The sequence below is a fragment of the Rhamphochromis sp. 'chilingali' genome (assembly GCF_963969265.1).
Source record: "Rhamphochromis sp. 'chilingali' genome assembly, chromosome: 7".
NCBI classification, from domain to species: Eukaryota; Metazoa; Chordata; class Actinopteri; order Cichliformes; family Cichlidae; genus Rhamphochromis; species Rhamphochromis sp. 'chilingali'.
In genome coordinates, this window is record NC_137934.1 from 28086357 (window position 1) to 28109152 (window position 22796).

Below are 22796 nucleotides of genomic sequence, written 5' to 3' on the forward strand. Positions count from 1 at the left end.
TGGGAGCATTTCAAGTTGCTATACAACTGTTATAGCCCATATTTTAATAATATGTATGCATTAAGTCCATAGTAACTACATTAATTGCAAAAAAGTGCAATAAACTACAAAAAAATTGAAAATCGTTTTTGTTTTGTTTTTTTACATATATTTCTACTTGGAGAAATTTAAGAGGCTTATCCCTCAAAACTTTAAATACAAAAAAGTTGCAAAAAATAGTTTACAACAACAGGAAATTTATTTTAAGTGTCTTCATAGTTTTATTTTGGAGATACACCAATTTTTATATATACTGCAGGAAAAACGAAAAAACAATCCTATGATGCAAATTTGCAAAGAAAACAGCACGTGCATCAAAATAAACTATTTCCAGCAGTGCAATTCGAGTTCTAAGCATCCCAGAAACTATTCAGAAAAGTCAAACATTACTTATAAAAACTCCAGTATAGGTTTTTAAGGCCTACAAGTAAAAAACTACATTTTCCGCGAAAATGACATCACTTCCGGTTTCGGCCAGGAAATGGCGGACATGTGATAGTTCGCGCTGACGTCTTTTTCAAAGTGGGAAGTGTTACGAACAGCTGATCGGATCGGCAAAGCGTGTTTCTGGAATATTATGTTTTTGTTCCTGCAAGCGCTTTTTATGCAATTTTTGCAAAGCTTTATGTGGAAGGAAACCGTGACCGAGGACAAGCTGATGGCATAAGATGTAAGTACAACTCCTCTGGTTTCATATGCAAAACCAATTATTGCGCTAGCTTACACGGTTCAGGTTCTACAGGGATTTAAAAATAGTTACGCAAAACGGAGCGTGCTGCTCTGACCAGATTTAAAGGGTTAACAATAACAATGTATTGAATAATGACTTTAAAAAATAATATAAAATAGTGTGCAACACCACTGAAGTTTTTTTTTTACCTCTCTTTTCAACCAACGGCAGTCACTCTCCTCTCCAAATAACTTTCCGAGCTTCCCTCGGGTCCTCTTAATCAGCGGTCTCCAACCTTTTTTGCGCCACGAACCGGTTTATGCCCGACAATATTTTCACGGACCGGCCTTTAAGGTGTCGCAGATAAATGAGGGAGGGGCTAATAATCGGCTCATTCATTTTTAATGATCGTTGAAAGCCCAGATCGTAATCGTGATTAAAATTCGATTAATTGAGCAGCCCTACTTTGACATGATGTGAAAGTGTCATATGATGTCAAAATTTGTTGTTGCTCTAGTAACACTATGCATTTGTGTTCTCTAATTTGTAACCTTACTTGCAAGTTGCACTTGCAGAGTGCAAACAGTGGATGGAAATTGTTGATGTGGTTACATGGTGGGTTTACCGCTTACCACAGCGGGTTAAAAAACTGAACCCAAGACTGAACATTTTTCAGTTTTAATTAGTGGTGCAACGGATCAAAAATCTCACGGTTCGGTTCGGATCACGGTTTTAAGTCACGGATCGGATCAATTTTCAGATCAGCAAAAAAGAAAAAAAGAAAAAATTTAACATTACCTATTAACTTTTTAAGTATTTTTTGCCTATTAAAAACATTCAACTCAAGACTTATTCCACGCAATTATATAAAAACAAATTAAGGTGCAAAATAGGGCAGTACAGGGCTTTATATCTACCACTCCGCTGTGATATAATGAACGGTCACGTAGCTTTCCGTTGACCTGGAGGTCCACCCGTTTGTAGTTGGGCAACAAAAGATGCCTGGGACAGTTCAGCCATAACGTTAAACTTTTCCTGCTCATACATGCCTGGGTACGATCCTGTCACTGAAGTGGACGCGCAACGGGATATCATAGTGTGGCTCAAGCACGTTCATCATAGTTTAAACCCCTTGTTTTGCACAAGGGAATACGGCCTCCCGTCTGCAGCTAAACACTCCAGTAGCTTTTGTAATAGCTTTAGCCCGGTCGGATTGGGCAGCAAAGGGCTGCTTAAATACCGCAAACTCCTCTGCTCCTCCACTTGGACCGCTAGCGCTGACCATAAATATCGCTTGACAGACTGACCACGCGCACCATACACATACCTTTTTTCCTTCTTTTTCGAATCTTCGGATCACGTGCGTGCCGAACCGTGGAGTGGGATCGGTTCGGATTACGGATCAACCGTGATCCGTTGCACCACTAGTTTTAATATATTACACTGCTGTACAGGCTTCTGAAGCATTACACAGTTAAGTTACTTTAGTTATTCTTAACTGTTCTTAACTAAAAGGTTAAGCAGTTATATGTTTACTTAAGATTTCCACTGAAAATCTATTACTTCTAGGCTGGAGGGAGAGCCTTCAGTTTTCAGGCCCCTCTTCTGTGGAACCAGCTTCCAGTTTGGATTCGGGAGACAGACACTATCTCTACTTTTAAGATTAGGCTTAAAACTTTCCTTTTTGCTAAAGCATATAGTTTGGGCTGGATAAGGTGACCCTGAATCCTCCCTTAGTTCTGCTGCAACAGGCATAGGCTGCTGAGAGATTCCCATGATGCATTGAGTTTCTCCTTTTCAGTCACCTTTTTCACTCACTATGTGTCAATAGACCTCTCTGCATTGAATCATATCTGTTATTAACCTCTGTCTCTCTTCCACAGCATGTCTTCTTTCCTGTCTTCCTTCTCTCACCCCAACCGGTCGCAGCAGATGGCCGCCCCTCCCTGAGACTGGTTCTGCCGGAGGTTTCTTCCTGTTAAAAGGGAGTTTTTCCTTCCCACTGTCGCCAAAGTGCTTGCTCATAGGGGGGTCATTTGATTGTTGGGTTTTTCTCTGATGTATTATCGTTTGGTCTACCTTACAATGTAAAGCGCCTTGAGGCAACTGTTGTTGTGATTTGGCGCTATATAAATAAAATTGAATTGAACTGAATTGAAAAACGCCACGGTGGTTACCTTTGTGTTCATATTTGAGGTATGCTGTGTCACTTGGTATAATATTGCATCACTACTACTGCACTATAATGCTGATGCTGCTGCGTCAATACAGTTCACACTTTGAAATAGGTAAAGTGTCACTAACGACAGTAACTCTCTGAAGATGAAGGTGGTAAATGCCCTTCATTCACTTGTACTTATAACTGCTGCTGCTCAGAAGCTTTATGCTCCAATCATTGTTCTGTATTTTTTTTCCCTATACTCTCAAAAATCTCATTGTCGCAAACTTTATGGAAATACTCTCAGAAATCTCAGATACAATTTTGAGACTATATCTCCCAACTCTATTCCAGGTTCTAAAATATAAAGAAAGGGATTTAAAAATAATTTTGTTTAACGTTGGTTATTTGCCAAGGAGCACAGATACAGAGTGGCCCTTTCTCAGTAACTTACCCAGGGGCCCAGGTAGACAGGGAGGATAGGGTCTTTTCTCTGCTGCAGGAAGAAGATCACCATGAGGGCAAAGGAGTATGAAGGGATGCCACCTTCAGCCTGACAGTCAATGTGACACAACTGTGTGGATAAATACATAAAAGAAAAAAAAATCTATTTTTGCTTTCAGCAAAACATCAAAGCAAAATTTGGTCCAAACAATACATCATACAGACCAACAGATCATCTGTGTTTGCCATTTGGGCATATAAGTTTTATATTTGCACACAAATGAGGTTGAAAATAACTCTTTTAACAAGAGATTTAAAAAAACAAAAACAAAAACCCACTTCCATTACATCATCATTATTTCTGGTCCGTCAGTTTTCATATCCAAAACATCCACTATATCCTTTGTGCCATTTCATAAACACATTAATTATCAAGTATCATGACACAAAGATACTTTTGCAACATGCTGAGAACTAAACAAAGGACACATGTATTAGGTGTATGCATTCTGAGTGTCCGAAACAGGCTTACCCTTGCCCAGTAGCGGAAGGCCAACACCAGTGAAATCAGTCTGGGCTCCAGTTTAGACAGGGCTGCCAGATGATTGGTCGTAAGACAAGCAACATCATTTCCTGCACTCACTTTACACATCAGACCGCTGTGAAGAAACAGAGGTGGGGGAAGATGACAATTAGCTGGACCAAATTCTAACTGTCATAATGTCTCACTGGCTCATGATCTGAAAAAGAGGTCACATTAAAAAACAAAAAACAATACCAGACTGCAGGCCTCAGTGATTTCCCACACACAGGCTTTATATAGGCTGGGCACTTAATACATTTTGATAATTCACAACTTACTTTAGAATTTTCATATTTATTTTTGTAATATATACAGTGGACATAAACAGTGTATACACTTTTCCCATTCTTAATGTGACCTAGAAGCCTTTACAATTCAACTGAAAAACAAAGTTGTTAGGAAAAAATATATTCAAAAAAATTAAGCTAGTTGCATAAGTGTCCACATCCTTAAACTAATACTGTGATAAATCAAAAGGTGTTACAACAGACTTCCTGGGAACATGCCTGCCATCAATTAAGAGACTCTGATTAACCCCAAATAGAGTTCAGCTGCTGTCCCGATCTTCACTGTTTTCTGCTACGGCAGAAGTCATGGTTTGCTAAGAGCCTAAAAAGCATCAAAGTCTAGCGGTCGAAAGGTATTAGTCAGTTTTTTGTTTTTTAAAAACCACTTACAAAGCATTAGATATATCATATACATCAAAGTGGATAAAAGCAAACAAAAAACTGGTTACAGCTTACAAAGAAATGCATCAACTCTCCAAAAGGCATGAGAGAAAATGTGTTCCAATCTGATAAAAAAAAAAAAAACAAACACAATTCTGAAAGGTAAGTGTGGGTGGGAGGAATGGAAAAACTTCTATCAAAAGTGCATCACAGGCACGGTGAAGCATTGCTTATGATTTGGGATTGCTTTTATTTACCTACAGCTGTGCTTAAAAGCCAGGTACCAATTCTGCCAAGGAGAACAGTCAAATATAGAGTCAAAATTATCTCAGATGCTTGTTGATGGCTACCAAAACCATCTGGTCAAGGTGCAACTTGTTAAAGCGACATTTATCTAAATGTTACTGGGCTGGATGTGTATACAGTGCTGATCCAAAGTTTAAGACCACTTGAAAAATAGCAAGCAAAAAAAAAGTAATTTACTGTATAGTTTGATCTTAACAAGGTTCCAAGTAGACCCTTAACATTCAACAAGAAGAAATGGGAGTGAGCAAAACATTTGTTTTTTAAGCCTCCTAGGACCTGGCATCCACATATGTGGACATCACATTTTGGGTTGTCTAGACCAAAATACTTAATTTTTTTTCTACAAGGGCCTGATATCCACTTACGAGGACATTATACTGCCACTGTTCTATCAAAATTTAAAACGAATGTGGCTCTCATTTTTCTCAGAAACATAAAACTAGGTAAACAAAAAAACAATCTCGTAATTCTTTGGGACCGGATGAATGTAAAAACAATCAGCCCAAATATCAAAGAAAAATTAAAAATGCAAGCCATGAAAGAGTTCGGGTCTTGGGAGATTAAAACAATGCTTGAACTCAAACAGGATGTTTTACAGCTGTTCGAGTTTAGGACCACACCTCCAAAAAACCTGTGATTCTCCTGGAAGAAGTCCCTTGTCCTGCGGGCATTGTGTACTGTAGCATTGTCCTGTTGAAAAACCCAGTCGTAACCACACAGAGGAGGGCCCTCAGTCACGAAAGATGCTCTCTGAAACATCTGGACATAGCCAACAGCCGTTTGACATTCCTGCACCTCCAGAACCCTCAATTGCTCCACTGAAGGAAAAGGCATCCCATTCCATTATGGCCCCCCCTCCACTGTGGTGCATAGAAAACATTGCAAGTGGGATCCATCAGACCATGAAGGTTAATTTTTTTTTTTTCGCATCAAACACTTAAACTTTCTTCCACCTTTAAAAATTCTATGTTTGGTGCTCTCTTGGAAAGTCCAAATGGCCAGTTCTGTGGCGTTCAAGGAGATGAGGTCCCTGAAGACATTTTTTGTTTTTGAAGCCCTTCAGTCTCAGATGCCGTCTGATAGTTATGGGGCTCCAGTCAGCACCAGTAACGCCGGTGCCGACTGCAGCCCCAGTAACGCTGATCGAGGATCGTCCAGTTTCTTCAAGGACAGCCAACAGGATCATCAGGCTCACTGCTGGTGAATTTTTTTTTTTTTTTTTTTTTTTGGGGGGGGGGGGGGTCTTCCACCTGATGTTTTTGTTCCATAATCCTCAGGATCATTTAAGACAGCGGTCCCCAACCCCCGGGCCTCGGACCGGTACCGGTCCGTGAGTCGTTTGGTACCGGGCCACGAGAGTTGAGGCTCAGGTGTGAAATGTATAGTTTTCAGGGTTTTTATCGGTTTTCAGCATTATTTTGTTATCGTTTACTCTGTTTTCCTTGGTCTTTTCATGTGTGTTATGAATAAATTTTCTTGTTTTCGGTACCGGTACTAGTTTTATTTTGTTGTATTTATTCGCGACACCTTAAAGGTCGGTCCATGAAAATATTGTCGGGCATAAACCGGTCCGTGGCGCAAAAAAGGTTGGGGACCGCTGATTTAAGAAATTCCAAATGACTGTTTTATTGAGCCCCACGTCAGCAGCGATGGCGTGCTGTGAAAGACCCTGCTTATGCAGTTCAACAACCCGACCACATTAGAAAAGTGGAACATTTTTTTTTTGTCTTTGCCATCAGTGACTACCTGACAGACAATGACAATGACTCCATATTTTTGCACAGATTTGGCCATTTAAAGGCATGTGGTCCTAAACTTTTGATCAGGTGTAAAACTGCCTTTTTTAGTTTAAGCGTTTTCAATAAATTGCATGCTCTAAAAATTGTTTTTTTTATCTCTCTCTCCCATTTCTTCTTGTTGCATGTTGGAGCTCTACTTGGAACCTTGTTAAGACCCAACCATGCAAAATATGATTTGCCATTTTTGAGGTAGTCTTAAACTTTTGATCGGGACTGTATTTAAGCCTGTGTGTATAAAAATTGCATAAAAAGCGCTTGCAGGAACAAAAACATAATATTCCACAACAGGCTTTGCCGATCCGATCAGCTGTTCGTAACACTTCGCACATTGAAACAGGTAGTTCGCATGTCCGCCATTTCCTGCCCAAAACCGGAAGTGGCGTCATTTTTGCGGAAAATGTAGTTTTTTTACTTGTAGGCCTTAAAAGCCTATACTGGTGTTTTTATAAGTCATGTTTGACTTTTCTGAATGTTGCTGGGATGCTTAGAACTCGAATTGCACTGCTGGAAATAGTTTATTTTAATGCACGTGCTGTTTTCTTTGCAAATTTGCATCATAGGATTGTTTTTTTGTTTTTCCTGCAGTATATAAAAATTGCTGTATCTCCAAAATAAAACTATGAAGACACTCAAAATAAATTTCCTGTTGTTGTAAACTATTTTTTGCAACTTTTTTGTATTTAAACTTTTGAGGGATAAACCTCTTAAATTTCTCCAAGTAGAAATATATGAAAAAAAACAAAACAAAAACGATTTTCAATTTTTTTTGTAGTTTATTGAACTTTTTTTTGCAATTAATGTAGTTACTATGGACTTATAGCCCATATTTTAATAATATGTATGCATTAACAGTTGTATTGATGTATAGCAACTTGAAATGTTCCCACAAATGGCACTACAACATGTAAAAAATAATAATAATATAAGCTCTGGCAGACTTGGTTCTACAGTAGGTCTTAAAGGGTTAAATAAATATTGTCAAATAATCGAGATCTCAATTTCAGTGAAAATAATCGTGATTATCATTTTTGCCATAATCGAGCAGCCCTATACTCCCTAGCCTTACATTTAACTTATTCTGTCACTGAAGATAATGCTGTGTCATAGACATACAACATGGAGGGACAAAAAGAGATCCTGCTAATGCTCACCTGCTAACATCCCGACAGAACACGATAGGTACTTTGGCATGGAAGTCTGACTCCACCTCAGAAAACTCGGCTAGGGAGAAAACAATCAATTACTGTTTGTTTTGTTTTTTTAAATGATGGGTTTCAGCCAAATTGAAAACAAAAAATGCAGATTGGGGGGGGGGAGAGAGACCCGAAACAGCATTCAGCTAATCTGGAGTTATATACAGCTTAATAACCAGCACATCAACTTAATATAAAATGCAACTGAGAAAACTTACGACTGTTTTTGAGGATTTCCAGCACCTGAATTAAGACTTCAGGTTGTGTCATCTGAACAGACATAAGAAAAGGTCACTGCTGTCATTGTGCTTTTGTGTTAAGAGTAAATGGATTGCAAACTATTAGCAGCAGACTTACTGAGGGAGGGTAGGTGACATCAATGTTGATATCACTTGTCTTGAAGGCAAAACGGGTAAGACACGAACCATAGAGACGGAGTGAACAAGCTGGAAACCAAAGAATCAACGTCAGGCAGATCTATAGTCTACGCAGAATAACTCTCACAGAAAGACTGCCAACTGTCAATAAAGATAAAATCAAGGAATTGACTGGATGCGATCACATCATACAACCTGTGAGGTGTTTCTGTATAATGATCTCCATCCTGCTGACCACTGTCTTTCGAATCTCAAAGTCTTCATCTGATATCCCTTGCTGCCTGGCAGTTTCTAGGACAGCGGCATTGACAGCCCACAGCTGAGCAGCAGAAGGAGGTGGCAGGGCACGCAGCTCGTTTTCCTCTTGTTTCTCCTAACATGTCACAAGCAGAATGTGTAAACTATTTTAAAATCTTCCTATCAGTCCACTCAGATAAACACCAGCATATCACAAGTACTTACCATTATGTTTTTTTTGTGTCTCTTTTCCTTGATGTGTTTGTGTGCTCCTTGAATGTTCTCAATGTGCACAGAGCACAGCTTGCATATGTACTGGTAGTTTGGGTACTCAGGGGACTGCTGTAAAAACAAAGACATAGGCAATCAATTTATGTTCTCTACATGTGGGGGATTTGTTATTTGGATCCTCCAGCTTATAATTAAACAGTGGATCTCACCTTGCCATGCTGGGTGGAGATTTAAAATAAAAATAAAAAAGTGCCCAGTACAAAAAAACCCAAAAACACACATTCTGAAAATGACTCAAGGTAACAGAAGAATGAAATAGCGAAAATTAGGACGAACAGATCCTGTTATACATCCTGTTTAAAAACTGAATGTTCATATCAAACATTATCAGGGCTTCATAAAAATAAGCTCAGCTTATGTACAGGAAATTCCCATCAGCCAAAACCTTCCGACTACTCTAGAATGTGTTTCAGGCCGTCTTTGCTAAGTATGATCTTAGAGACAGTGAACAGTTTGGGTTTGGTTTGTATTTTAAAGAGGAGCAGCCAATTAGATGAACTGAGGGGCTTCACCATGGTCCAAATGGTAGAAAAATACGATAATGCGTCCAGTTTAAACTGAGCTCAATCTTGAGTTTACTCAGACTTTTCTATTAGAATGAGCCTTTTAGTCTTTTTTCCCCATTTATATGAGACAGAAATGATTAGCCATCAATGATCAGTGCATCAATGTTTAATTAGAATGATCACATTTAGGTTAGCACCAAAAATGAAAATGAGATTTAACACATGATCTGCCTGTGTGCTACTATTTTTTCCCATGTTTAATTTAACTAGACAATTAGATAATTATTATAGTACAGTAGCAATCTGCTTTATAGCTAAATTGTAAGCTGATTTATTCCAATGTAAAGGCAAGACCTTACTGCCAAAATGTCCTCAAGCTTTAGTTAACCCTTTATTTACAGAAGAGCCGTTCCATTTGGATATTTTCATTTGTGCTGCTGTTTATGAAAATAAGTGTATCATAAAAATCGATGCATCTCAAAAATAAAGTTATGAACACATTCTAATTAAGATGTGGCTTTTTAAAATTTTTATACATGTGGAAAAATGCAAATTAAAAAAAATTATTGCACTGTCAAGTAATTTAGCAACTCTGGACCTATTGCATACATATTATTAAAATTTGGTATACAAAGGTTATACTGAGTGGTTTTCTCACTTTCAGCAGTCGGTAGATGTAGTCTCTGCGGAGACGCTCCTCTGCCTGTCGGAGGCCCAGCTGTTGCTCTGTGAGAGGTCCTTCCTCCACAGTGGGCCTCACCTCTGGGCCCTCTTGCACAGACTGATTCATCAGTGTTGCGGCTTTCAACACTAAAAAAAACAGCAAACACAAAGCACTTTACTGGAGCTCTATTTGATGAAGAAGACTTCTTCATTTCAGGAAAAATGCTTTACAACCCACCTTGGGATTTTTCTTTTGCCAGGGCTCTAGTAGAGCTCCTAGCCTGCTCTGTAAGCCCTTTGTCAGGGGTAACAGGCACTACAGAAGAGCTGCTCTCTTTGTTTGCTGAGGGGCTGCTGTCTGCAGAAAGAGATGTTCTGGACTCAGAAGCCTGTGGCACCAGGTGCTGCTGTAAGCTTGCCCCTTTTCCTTTGCCTCTCTCCCCAGAACCCGTTCTTCCAGTCAGCCTACTCAATCTGGATGGCCGACCTCTTCTCTTGTCCTGGGGAGTATCTGTAGAAGTCTTGCCTTGCCCACGGCTAACCTGGCTGCCTATATTATGTTCATCCTTGGCAGTCGTGCTGTTTTCTTTGCTGCGGCTTGCAGACTTATGACCCTCTCTCTGCACAAGAGTCTCTTTATTTGATTTCTCAGTGGATAAAGCTTTAGCTCCTCTGAGCTGAGACTGTTTGACTGTCTTTACTGGAGTCAAGGACTCATCCATCCCTTTGTTTCTTCTGCTCTTATTCCTGGTGGAGTCAACACCACACTGAAGATGGCCAGGGAGGCAGGCCACCCAAAGTCTAGGAAAAGAAGAAAAAATAAATTGTATCTGCAGTGAAATAATGTGTTGTGCATTGTTTTAACAATTCAGCCGAATGCATATGTAAACTTTGAATGAGTAACTTAGAGAAAAATCTTTAGTTCATAATTGTTAGTTTATTGTTTATTTAAAACTTTTTTTTTTTAATAACAGATTTTTTCCCTTTATTTTTTAAAAGAGTTGACTTTGACTCATTAAAAAGGTGAATAATCAAGTTATAAATAAATAAGGAAGTGTTGAGTTAATTTTGGGTCAGATCTTTACCTTTTACTCTTTTGTTTAAAGGATTTATCATTGTTTAAAAGTAATAAAGATGAGCGGGGGGCGTTACAGAGCAACTTTAACTTTGTCTTTAGAGTTCAAACAGATCATTTTTATTATGCATTGTCCACGCTGAACACAGAAAATCCCAGAGCCAAGTTACCAAGTGAGCACATCAATAAGTTTTTATGAAATCAAACTAAAATATCTTGTGAGCACACTAAACAAAAACTATGACAGATGTGCACATACAGTACAATTTATAAAGCTCGTTTGTAATATTCTCAGTTAAAACAAAAATCGTTTAGCACAGAGATCCACACTGCTGCTAATGATCATTTTCATTCGTCATAAAGCAACAGACCAATTTGTTTATAAAATGCCGAAATTAATCAAACAAAAGTTAGCATCGTAGTTCCAACGTAATCAAACTAGCGTTTTTAGATCAAACACAAATGCCAAATAGACAGTTTACCACCCTGATTGCTTTCCCCCCAGGTCTGTTCCTGGAAATCCACCTCCACTATCGCAGTTGGAGATTAATTTCGTTTTACAGTAAACCACAGGTTAGGGGTTGCAGACATTACTACTCACTGGGGCTTCCGTGTGTTTCAGTTTAGAGAAAAACAAACTTAAACACAACACCGAAAGCTAACACACACAGTTAGCTAAACTTCCGAGCAACAAATAAGGGAGGAAGATGCCATCAGGCAGAGAAAAAAAATGCGTTAAAATAGAATTAACTTAAAAAGCTTACCATTAAAGGTTAAATGTACCGTCTTACGTTATGGGAATGCTTCACGCTTACTTCCTGGGGTTGCTTTGCTCTGCAGAGTACGTTGTTAGCCCTCTCCGTAATGTTACTGAGGTTAGCTGCGATGCCCGGTCGTCCGCCTGAGCTAGCTACGGGAAATAAATAATACTGGTACTCACTTACTACACAGCAGCAAGTCATAAAAAACACAAAGGAGACGCTTAAACCATTGCAACACAACAGAGCACGCACTGACTTACTTTCGAACTCTTAAGTTGATTCGAAATTATTGTTTAGCTATCTCCATGGTTCTGGTCTACATAATGTTTTCAAATCCCACGGCCCTGGTCAAAACAGCAAGCATTGACGCCATGTTAATACATTACCCCGCTGCATTGTGGGAGTGCCAGTGATGATGAAGAGGGGCGTGTTTCGTGCCGCGTTCATGTACTACTAGGAAGGTCCTTGTTTTGTATACAACACCCTTTCTCTCTCTCCCTCTCCCCCCCTCTCTCGCTATATATATATATATATATATATATATATATATATATATATATATATATATATATATATATATATATATATATATATTAGTGTCTGGAGAAGCTGTGAAGAGTGTTATGTTGCTTGTAGCATCATTCAGCATGATCAGTTTGGTAGTGGGTCAGTGACATATCCATGGAGGGACACATAGAACTCTACATGCCAGATACCAAATGACTGCTATTTGGTATCTGGATGAAATCCTTGAACCCAGTGTCAAACCCTACATTGGTACACTGAATCTTAGTTTCTCTTGGTGCTTGGCATCACATGGCAAGAGTATGCAAATAGTTTCTGGTGGATCAAGGAATTGATTCCATTTACAGGCACCAAAGCTTGCCTGACCTAATAGAACACCGATAGAACAACTCTGGCACATTGTGTTTAGGTCCATCTCACTCCACCTGGTTACACGTCAGACTGTCCAGGACCTGGTCTAGCTGATGCCCTTGTCCAGACCTGGAAGGAGATCCCAGATCTGGATCCAAGATCTATAAGGAAAAGAAGTGCAATTTGAGTTTCATTATATCTCAGTTTTTCTAAATAATAAAGAAAAGCTGCTGTAGTAAATGAACAAAATCCATCAGCATGACTCTTTGGGTTTAAATTGTAAGAAGTAAGTATGTGAAATAATACCGAAAATGATGATAGATCATAGCTGTCCTGTAATTATAAAACAAAGGTTTTGTTAATTCACAGAAAATGCACGTTTCTTACTTTCCTTCTTTCTTTACTTACAGTGTGACGGTATATCATGAAAAGATTCATTAAATATATATCTATTAGTTAATTGCATGAGTGGCTATGGATTACTATTAGTTTTTGGATGGAAGGCCATTGGGAAGGTCTTCCTCAGTAGGGCTGATTCTGGCATGGAGGGCATGGGATGTGATGGTAAGTAATGTGTGTTACACACAGACACATGCTCATATGGTGGAATAGTATATAATAATGCAGTTTTCCTCTGGATAACTGCCCTTCACTTAAGTACCTAAAGCACAGTGCCCAGCAATTTCCCTTAGAATAGTTATCCCTGAATCAGAAACATATAAATTCTCATTCATCCTCCTCTCAATCATCTGAATTTTTGCTCTGTTTTCAGCAAGAAACACCTAAAGAGTAAATGCTGAACTTATGCTATATTATTTTTGTTGATAGGCCTACGTCATACTTGTCCTAATCCTCCCTCATCAGGTTAGCAGGTTTCTGAGTCAATAATTTGCGCTGCTCTTGGTATAATGCTGGTTACTAATTGCTGAAATGCACTGGCTGGTCTTTATATATAAATTAAAGAACACTGTTAATAGATCACACTGTGATTGCAGCATCACAGTCATTTGCTTTGCTTAATAAACCTGTCCCATAGCCTCTAAAATAAAATAGCTACATTGTATCACAGCCATAGACATCCTACTTCAGGATGTCTGTGGCTAAAATAAAATTCCCTCCATTCATTATCCCAACTGACACAAAGAAAAACACAAAATCACACACACACACACACACACACACACACACACACACACACACACACACACACACATATATGTAAATATATATATATATATATATATATATATATATATATATATATATATATATATATATATATATATATATATATATATATATATATATATATATGACAAACCTTAATCTTACAGAGCTTTTAATACACTTCTCAGTTCACGCAGTTCATGATCTACACCGAGAGTTCATGAAAATCTGTGTTTTTCATGCAAGGTAACAACTGGGCACGAGTCAGAATTGTAAAATATAGCTATAAATGATAATGATCTGTGTCACTTTGTCAACTTTGTTGGAGGAATGTATGGTCCATTGCTATGAATTATGAAATGGCATTTTTTCCTCTCTTTTCATAAAGGATGATCCCAGTTTATACTAAAAGTGGCGATAAAGCAACTATTTCCTTAGTATTTGGTAGTATTTGGACAATTAGAACTGCTCCAAGGCGCCACACAGATACTTCTGGGTCACTGCTCTCACGGAACCTTCCTGAATAAAACTGGAATGCACCCTAAACTGGGCCTCAGGTCCGTTATTCTGAGACATCAAGACACACTTTCCTCACGAGTTTACAGGCTAAATTGCTAGTTTCTGCTCATACCGAATACAACCGAAGACCAATAAGACTTTTATTTTTGTTAAGCGCTTCCTGCCCAGGAAACGCTGATCGCTGTGTGTAGCTTGAGTGCAGAGGAGGTGCGCAGACTGCTGGTGACTGCGGGGCGGACGGAGAAAGACTGCAGGAGTTTATCTTGGTTCCGCTGGTGGTTTGACTGCAAAGATGTTTCCTGCAGTGCTCACAGTGTTACTGACTTTCTTCAGCCTCGCTGAAAGCAAACAGAAAGACTTTTATACTTTTAAAGTTGTGAATAGCAGGGGTAAGCTGGTATCTCTGGAGAAATATCGGGGTTCGGTAAGTACGACTCACAGCAGCTTAAACTACAGATGTTAGAGCGCAGTTTCTCGGCACGCCAGCCCTTTGCTTGAATGAATGTTGCATGGGAATGTTGGCTTCTTTGTTTCTTTTACTTCTCTCCATGAAATGTTGTTTGTAGATGTAACTAACACAGCAGTGATGAGAATCAGTTTGATTGTGGGCTGCTGGTGGGGATGTCCCGTCACGTAGCCCGGATAGCCTACGTGGCAGGCCTGCAGCCCCTGAAGCTGCAGAAAGTGCTGAGATTTCATTCAAACAAGTTACGGATCACCAGACCGCGTTAGCCCTAATCTGTCTGAAGACTTCACTCTATCTTCACTCTATCCGTCATCAGAGGTAACGGAACATACATGAGTTTGGTTTTTACCCCAGTTATTACAATAACTGTTGATATACACCTAAATAAAAATAAATAAACGTAATAATGCAACAATGATGTATATTACATATGACAACCTTTATATAAAATGATAATAATAAGACAAACTGCATCTTTTTTGACTTAGCTGTCTTTGACTTTATTTGCTTCCAAATTCTTAATCATGGAGCTTTAAATGATTATTATAGACGGTATCTTTCAAAAAGATATCCTTTTTGTAATAAGGTGAAAGACTCTCTGGATTTTGTTTTAACCATAAACACAAACAGACAAATTAAACTATAAATCTTTCACACACTACAGGTGAATGAACACAGTTTGTACACCACAGAGCTGTAGCGGTGCACTTTTTAAGGAAGAGTTACTGTAACTAGTACAGTGCCTAAATGGGTTGAGTGTACGTAAAGTTCCAATTTACATTTCATGTCAGCAAGGAATAATTAAATGTAAAAGCAAGACTGAAAACTGGTGTTCCATTACACATGAGAACTTTGCTGGACCTGCTGTGCTGCCTTGTAGATTAGACAAACAACCATTAAGATAAGACACTTGCTCACACACTGACATTCAAAGATGTTCAGTAATACGTACTGGATACCAAAGACAAGCAAAGCTATAGTCTAAAAAGTGAAGCCAGTGGGAAATGCTTTTAAACCTGCATTCTTTTTCAGTGAGTCCAAAAAATGGGTGATCTTTGAACCAGTTGAAGACAACAGTAGCACAGCATGATAGTTATTCACTGCATCTCACTTCAAAATGTTATATTCAGTTTCAGTTCAGTTGTATTTATAGTGTTAAATCACAACAAAAGCCACCTCAAGACACTTTATATTACAAGGCAAAGACCATCCAATATTAGAAAAATAACCCTAATAATTAGGGTAAGCACTTCTACATAACATCTGCAGCAGTATAATGTCAAGGACTTGTTTGAACCATTTTCCCTTGATGTCCTTGTGCACATCCCATAGTTGAAAACAGTCGAACAGAGTCACTCTCATTTAATGGGTTATTGTGTTTTCCGTCTCCCCTCCTCCATCCTACCTCACCTCACCTCACTCTTTTCACACCCTCTTCTCATTCTATATGCATGTGTGTCACACATTATTATTAAGTTATAAAAATAAGATATCGGCACTTTGTGACTTTGTACTTTGTGACTAATAAATCAACACCAGCTGCTTCTTCAGTGAGATCCACATTCTGTGGATGAACTCCCACTCCACTGTCGCAGATTCCAGCATGCTGATTATAGTCCTTGATCATACTGTAGTGTAACTGTGGTTTCTTGTATTTTGTTCGAGTTTTTTGTTTGTTTTGTTTTATTTTAACTAGAGTTGTGCTTTGTGTGATTTTGGGGTGCATTTCTATTTGCTGGTGTTTTCTTGACCTCTCAGGGCCACTGTATAAAAGGCATCAAGGACTGCCAAAACAGCAGCCCTACCAGTAACTTTAATTCAAAAAATGGGAGTCATCCAATGACCCCATACGCTACCTTCTCAGCATTACACCCACTAAGTTTGAAGTTAATCATATTAACTGTCTTTGAGATATGGTACCAGACACATAAAGAGCTTAATTTATTAGAGATGTGGATATTTTCAGTATCCCATGTCATATATGTCAGACTTGCAATTGTATTATCTTGACACCAGATGTCACTAGATGATAAGATTACACACTGCTTTCTCAGGAAGCCATACTTCTGCAGTGATGATCTTCTGTAGTTTAACTGCGAGTTAAAGTATGAAGCTGTGACATGTATTAATGTGTATTAGGATACTTATTAGTCTCTGTATCTGTGAATGGCGTCTGTAACATGTAAAGGCCTAAATCACAGTTATCTGTGGTTCAAATAATTAGTCAATCAGTGGGACGGCCAGACTTCACTTTTGCTTTTTTTGAAGAAGGAGCCTGTCTGTCTGTCTGTACACAGTGGGGCAATATGTGTGTGTGTGTGTGTGTGTGTATATATATATAAAAGATGACAGAGGCCTGTAATTTTCATCATAGATATACCTCAACTATGACAGACAAAATGAGAAAAAAATATCCAGAAAATCACATTGTCTGATTTTTAAAGAATTTCTTTGCAGATTGTGGTGGAAAATAAGTATTTGGTCAATAATAAAAGTTCATCTCAATACTTTGTTACATACCCTTTGTTTGCAATGACAGAGGCCAAATGTTTTCTGCAAGTCTTCAAGGTTTTCACACACTGTTGCTGCTATTGTGGCTTATTCCTCCGTGCAGATCTCCTCTAGAGCAGCAGTCCCCAACCTTTTTTGCGCGATGGTTTATGTCCGACAATATTTTCACGGACTGCAAGATGTCGTGGATAAATACAACAAAATAAAACCAGTAGCAGTACCAAAAAAAAAAAAAAAATTCTTAACACACGGGAAAACACCCAGGGAAACAGAGTTAACAATAAAAACAATAAAAAAACAATGATAAAGACCAAAAAAAACCATAAAAAAAATTCACACCCAAGCCTCAAGTCCGGAACCAAACAACTCATGGTCCGGTACTGGTCCGTGGCCCAAGGGTTGGGGTCCGCTGCTCTAGATCAGTCATGTTTTAGGGCTGTGGCTGGGGAGTCTTTGTCTGGCCTGTGAGCCTTCTAGGACTGGGCGATATATCAAACTTAAAAAAAAAAAAATCGATATATTTTCGTACGAGATATAAGATGTGACAATATCGTTTATATCGATATAGTATATGTTATGTTATAATTATACTCGTGGAGTCGCAAGTTTGCCTTTCTTTCGTCCACTTTTGTCTCTCTGCAACGTTACTGGGCCTCGCCTCTCCTTCACTGAACACAACTCCCCCCTCCCCCATCGCTTCACCTGCAGGCAACGGCAAGCTGGACACGGCAAATCTCCGTTAACGAGTTACCGCGGATCGCCCCGTGTGTGAGGCTGGACGGCGTCAACGTGTTAGTGAGCTAACCGCGCTAACGACATGCATGGCCTAAAATCCTTTCATTTTCTGTATGTATGAATTCTGGTTGTGCCTACTGACCGCGAACCGATTTTATGTGGTACACGGCGCTCAGCAATCTGTCAAGAAATGTTTTAGTTCCACTTTGGAAAGCTACGGAGCTGCACCGCTTGATGGATTGTCGGAGCAGTAGGCTACCGTATTCCGGAGCCTCGCGGAGTGATACGTACTGTGCTTCAACGTAATATTACCGTATTGTGTGTGTATAAGCACCATAAATGGCACCTGTTAAGAGACACGGTTACAAAGCAGATTTCAAACTCCAGGCTGTCAGTCACGCAGTACAACTTGGGAAAAGAGCAGCTGTGAAATCTGTCTTTGTTATGCTCAGCGTCTTTTAGTTTACATTTTGACTGCACAATTGTGAGCTTTTTGTTATGCACAAAAACATCATTGTTTTCTTTTATTTATGGAGCATTATTATATAATAAATGCTGATAATTTATTTTTGAGTAATTTCTTCATGTACATCTACACTGTATGTTAATAAAAGTGCCTGTGTGACATCTGGGACACAGCTTTGACTAAGAACTCTCTTTTTGTTCTTACCTTATGGCTTAAAAAAATATCGAGATATATATTGTATATCGCCATCCAGCTAAAAAATATCAAGATATGAATTTTGGGTCATATCGCCCAGCCCTAGTGCCTTCTCCACTTTGCTGTCCATCTTCACTGTCACAGTGCAATAAAGACAAAAATAGTCTAAAAAGAGACAACTAAACAAACAATTTTACATCAGATATGGTCTCAGTGAAAGTAACCGTTATTTAACATAAATTAATGAAAAAATATCCATATCTGTTTCAGTTATAGCAGGTGGCCTCTTCACTGAATGTGTCATCCTCAGCAGCCTTGTAAAATTGGTCAATGGCAACCTTTAACTAACACATATAGCTTTATAGATCCAACATATACTGTACAGTGGGGTGATTCAATCCAGTGGTTGCCAACTTTATGTGAACTACATGCAAATAAAACTGCAAGTAGTTCATTTAATTATGCATGTTTAAAGAAACATATATACTGACACATATTAAGCTAGGAAAGCTTTTGTGGTGTTTTTACAGTGTTTTCTGGTGGCTTTAGGTTTCCCTGGTGGTAAACGTAGCTAGTGAATGTGGCTTCACTGAGGAACACTACAATCAACTGCAGCAGCTCCAGCGGGACTTTGGTCCATATCACTTCAATGTGCTAGCCTTCCCCTGTAACCAATTTGGACAGCAGGAGCCTGGCAGTGACAAGGAGATTGACAGCTTTGTGCGCAGAGTCTACGCAGTCTCCTTTCCTCTGTTCAGCAAAATTGCTGTTGTTGGCACTGGAGCCAACAATGTCTACAAGTACCTTCTTGGTGAGTAACTGCCTCTTTGGGGGGGGGGGGGGGGTTATGAGAGAGCAGTCGTGTGCGGTGTAGAAAAAAGAGAGGGGAAAAATAGAAACCTTTGAAGCAAAACTTAAAACAAATAATGTTTTTTTTAAAAGGTTACAAGCTTACACGAACCTGTTATTCATACATCTATGTCATTTAATCTTTTACAGAGGCATCTGGAAAGGAGCCTGACTGGAATTTCTGGAAGTATCTAATTGACGTTAACGGCAAAGTGGTGGATGCATGGGGACCAAAAGTCTCTGTCAAAGAAATTCGCCCTAAAATTGCTGAAATGGTGCGGCAAATAATCTTGAAGAAGAAAGAAGAGCTTTAACACATTTCGCTTCAAGACTCTACTTAATGTTAATACCACAGGGAAACTGTGGCAGGTTTGAGCAGAAAATGAGTCACTGCTTTGGTAACATTACACTAAAGCCATGGCTTATTCATTTGTGTTAAGGAAGTAAAACGATTTGTGGTAGGTCTTGTTTGTAGCTATAAATAATTTTTTAAAAAGGTGGCGCTACAGGAAATAGAAGATCAAATACACTGGGGATTGAGGCAATATAAGGTGTGATCAAGCAGCAACCCTCAGGCCAAAGAAAGGTTCCAAACATTCCTTAAATAGCTACACGAAGCTGGCTCCAAAATGCGTCAGTACTTTTGGCTCGCATGTCTAAAAATCCTTGCAGTATTAAAAAGCACACACTGGAATAAAAATTGTATTTGGCCTCTAATGATACCTATGCTAATTTAAGTCTCACAACCTTCTCTCAGTGTTTGTGGTGTTGGAGTTTATCCAAATTGATCAGCTACAACTGTACTTCTTTACTTGATCGTCTTAGTAAGATTCAAAGCTCCCAAATGTGTTATGGAAATTTTCATCCTTCTGACACCTAAGTTTAAGTGTACTGTAACAGAAAATTTAATTTCTCTTGAATCTGTACTAAATTTTCCACAATTTCATTGTAATTTCTTTCCTCTACTTACATTTTATTGTTCTTATTGTCATTCTTCCCATGCTTTGCTCTGGTTATATTTAGAGTTCCTTCAGTTGTCCAAGCCAGTAGTGTTAAATAGTACATGGTCTCTTCTTTTCTGTTCAGCAAATGATTTAATTGGCATATGAATAATTGATCAGTAGTTACAAGACAAATGTCTATATTATTAATTAAATGTTAAGCAAAAATGAACAAAAATATTTTTGTCGGTTCATTTAAAATGTTTGGACCCCAGATTGATTGGATGGCGGAAGTAGTGGACCTCCAGCTATTTTAATAGGGGACCCCTGAGATAGTCTATATAATTATTAAATTGAAACAATTATTTGGGTTTAACATAAGGAAATGTTAGTTAGTGACCGATTAGCCTAGTGACCTTTCCGTGTTTCTCATAATAAACCATTTCAGTGCCTCATCTTCAGCTGCAGGTCTAAACATCCTTCAGTTCAGTTCAATGCAGTTAGAGCAGTAAGGCAAGGCAAGGCAAGTTTTTTTGTATAGCACAATTCAACAACAAGGTGATTCAAAGTGCTTTACAGAGACATTAGAAACAAAAACAAATAAAAAGCATGATTTAAAACTGATTAAAACAAGCAAACAAACAAACTAACTAATTTACAAACAAACAAAACAGTATATAAAATCAAAACAGATAAAATCAGAACAGTAGATAAAATCAGTAGTTAAATGTAAGTTTTGAAATTTAAGCTTAAAAGTGTGGATTTGGTGCTTTATTCAAATGCAGCTGAGAATAGGTGAGTCTTCAACCTGGATTTAAATAAACTGAGTGTTTCAGCTGATCTGAGGCTTTCTGGGAGTTTGTTCCAGATATAAGGAGCATAAAAGCTGAATGCAGCTTCCCCGTGTCTGGTTCTGACTCTGGGAACTGATAAAAAACCGGATCCAGATGACCTGAGGGGTCTGGAAGGTTCATACTGGGTCAGGAGGTCACTGATGTATTTTGGTCCTAAACCATTCAGAGCTTTATAGACCACCATCAGGACTTTAAAGTCTATCCTCTGATGGACAGGCAGCCAGTGTAAAGACCTCAGAGCTGGACTGATGTGGTCCACTTTTTTGGTCTTAGTGAGGACTCGAGCAGCAGAGTTCTGAATGAGCTGTAGTTGTCTGACTGATTTTTTTAGGTAGACCTGTAAAGATGCTGTTACAGAAATCAAGCCTACTAAAGATGAATGCATGGACTAGTTTTTCCAGGTCCTGTTGAGACATCAGATCTTTTATCCTTGAAATATTCTTGAGGTAATAGTAAGCTGATTTTGTTATTGTCTTAATGTGTTTTTCTAAGTTTAGGTCTGCATCCATCACTACACCCAAATTTCTCACCTGGTTTGTGGTTTTTAGGTGTATAGATTGAAGTTCTCTGGTGACCTGTAATCGTTTTTCTTTGGCACCAAAGACTATTACCTCAGTTTTGTTTTTGTTTAGCTGGAGAAAATTGTGGCACAACCAGTCATTAATTTCCTCGATGCATTTACCAAGAGCCTGTACAGGGCCTTGGTCTCCTGGTGACATTGTGACATATATTTGTGTGTCATCTGCATAGCTATGATAGTTTATTTTGTTGTTCTTTATAATCTGTGCCAATGGGAGCATGTAAATGTTAAACAGAAAGGGTCCCAAGATGGAACCTTGGGGAACTCCACATCTGATACTTGTCTGCTCAGATGTGAAGTTACCTATTGATACAAAGTATTTCCTGTTTTCTAAGTATGTTTTGAACCAGTTTAATACAGTTCCTGAAAGACCTGTCCAGTTCTCCAGTCGTGGAGCTCTACTGCTAATGTTCAGACATTAGCAGTAGAGCTAATGTTTGAACTACAGAACTGACTTTAATCAGCATTCAAGCTCATAGTGAGTTCTGTAGTCAAAAATCATTTATTTGTACCGATTAGCTAATGAACATGGCTTTCCCCAACACCCAACTGCTCATCCTTGCTAGAAACCATAAGGGGTAAAGCATAAGATGCTAGTTACTGCAGCCCCAAACAATGACATTCCACCACCATGCTTGACTGTAGGCAAGACACACTTGCCTTTGTACTCCTCACCTGGATGCCACCACACACCCTTGACACCATCTGAACCAAATAAGTTTATCTTGGTCTCATCAGACCACAGGTAATACATGTCCTTAGTCTGCTTGTCTTTAGCAAAATGTTTGCGGGCTTTCTTGTGCATTATCTTTAGAAGAGGCTTCCTTCTGGGACGACAGCCGTTTGATGCATTGTGCGGAGCGTATG

At 38.8% G+C, this 22796-nt stretch overlaps 2 protein-coding genes across 4 annotated transcripts in view; one reads left to right on the forward strand and one right to left on the reverse strand.

Annotated features, from left to right (window-relative positions):
• tut4 (terminal uridylyl transferase 4) overlaps positions 1-12165 on the reverse strand; it is a 44661-nt gene extending 32496 nt beyond the window's left edge. The window contains exons 1-11 of one of the 3 annotated variants that reach the window (XM_080887376.1): positions 12031-12165; positions 11774-11919; positions 10173-10735; positions 9930-10081; positions 8700-8816; positions 8433-8610; positions 8218-8306; positions 8079-8130; positions 7819-7888; positions 3844-3970; positions 3322-3441 (exon numbers count right to left, since the gene is read on the reverse strand). In XM_080887376.1, coding sequence (XP_080743502.1) covers positions 3322-3441; positions 3844-3970; positions 7819-7888; positions 8079-8130; positions 8218-8306; positions 8433-8610; positions 8700-8816; positions 9930-10081; positions 10173-10656 — 1389 coding nt within the window. In that variant the 5' untranslated portion in view covers positions 10657-10735; positions 11774-11919; positions 12031-12165. Of the gene's footprint in view, positions 1-3321; positions 3442-3843; positions 3971-7818; positions 7889-8078; positions 8131-8217; positions 8307-8432; positions 8611-8699; positions 8817-9929; positions 10082-10172; positions 10736-11773 lie in introns of all 3 variants that reach the window. The other 2 variants (XM_080887377.1, XM_080887378.1) reach the window with 2 other exon arrangements.
• A 2367-nt stretch (positions 12166-14532) lies between these two features.
• Positions 14533-22330, forward strand: gpx7 (glutathione peroxidase 7). Its single transcript, XM_080886604.1, has 3 exons — positions 14533-14756; positions 19255-19516; positions 19705-22330. The coding sequence occupies exons 1-3, from the start codon at positions 14625-14627 to the stop codon at positions 19866-19868; spliced, it is 558 nt and encodes a 185-aa protein (XP_080742730.1). The 5' UTR covers positions 14533-14624; the 3' UTR covers positions 19869-22330.
• Positions 22331-22796: the final 466 nt, after the last annotated feature.

Bases quoted from the DNA above. Each gene is read 5' to 3' on its own strand.
- gpx7 (XM_080886604.1), top strand. From the start codon at position 14,625: ATGTTTCCTGCAGTGCTCACAGTGTTACTGACTTTCTTCAGCCTCGCT. The intron at 14,757-19,254 runs GTAAGTACGACT...TGGTGGCTTTAG, and splicing joins TGGAGAAATATCGGGGTTCG to GTTTCCCTGGTGGTAAACGT. The intron at 19,517-19,704 runs GTGAGTAACTGC...AATCTTTTACAG, and splicing joins TGTCTACAAGTACCTTCTTG to AGGCATCTGGAAAGGAGCCT.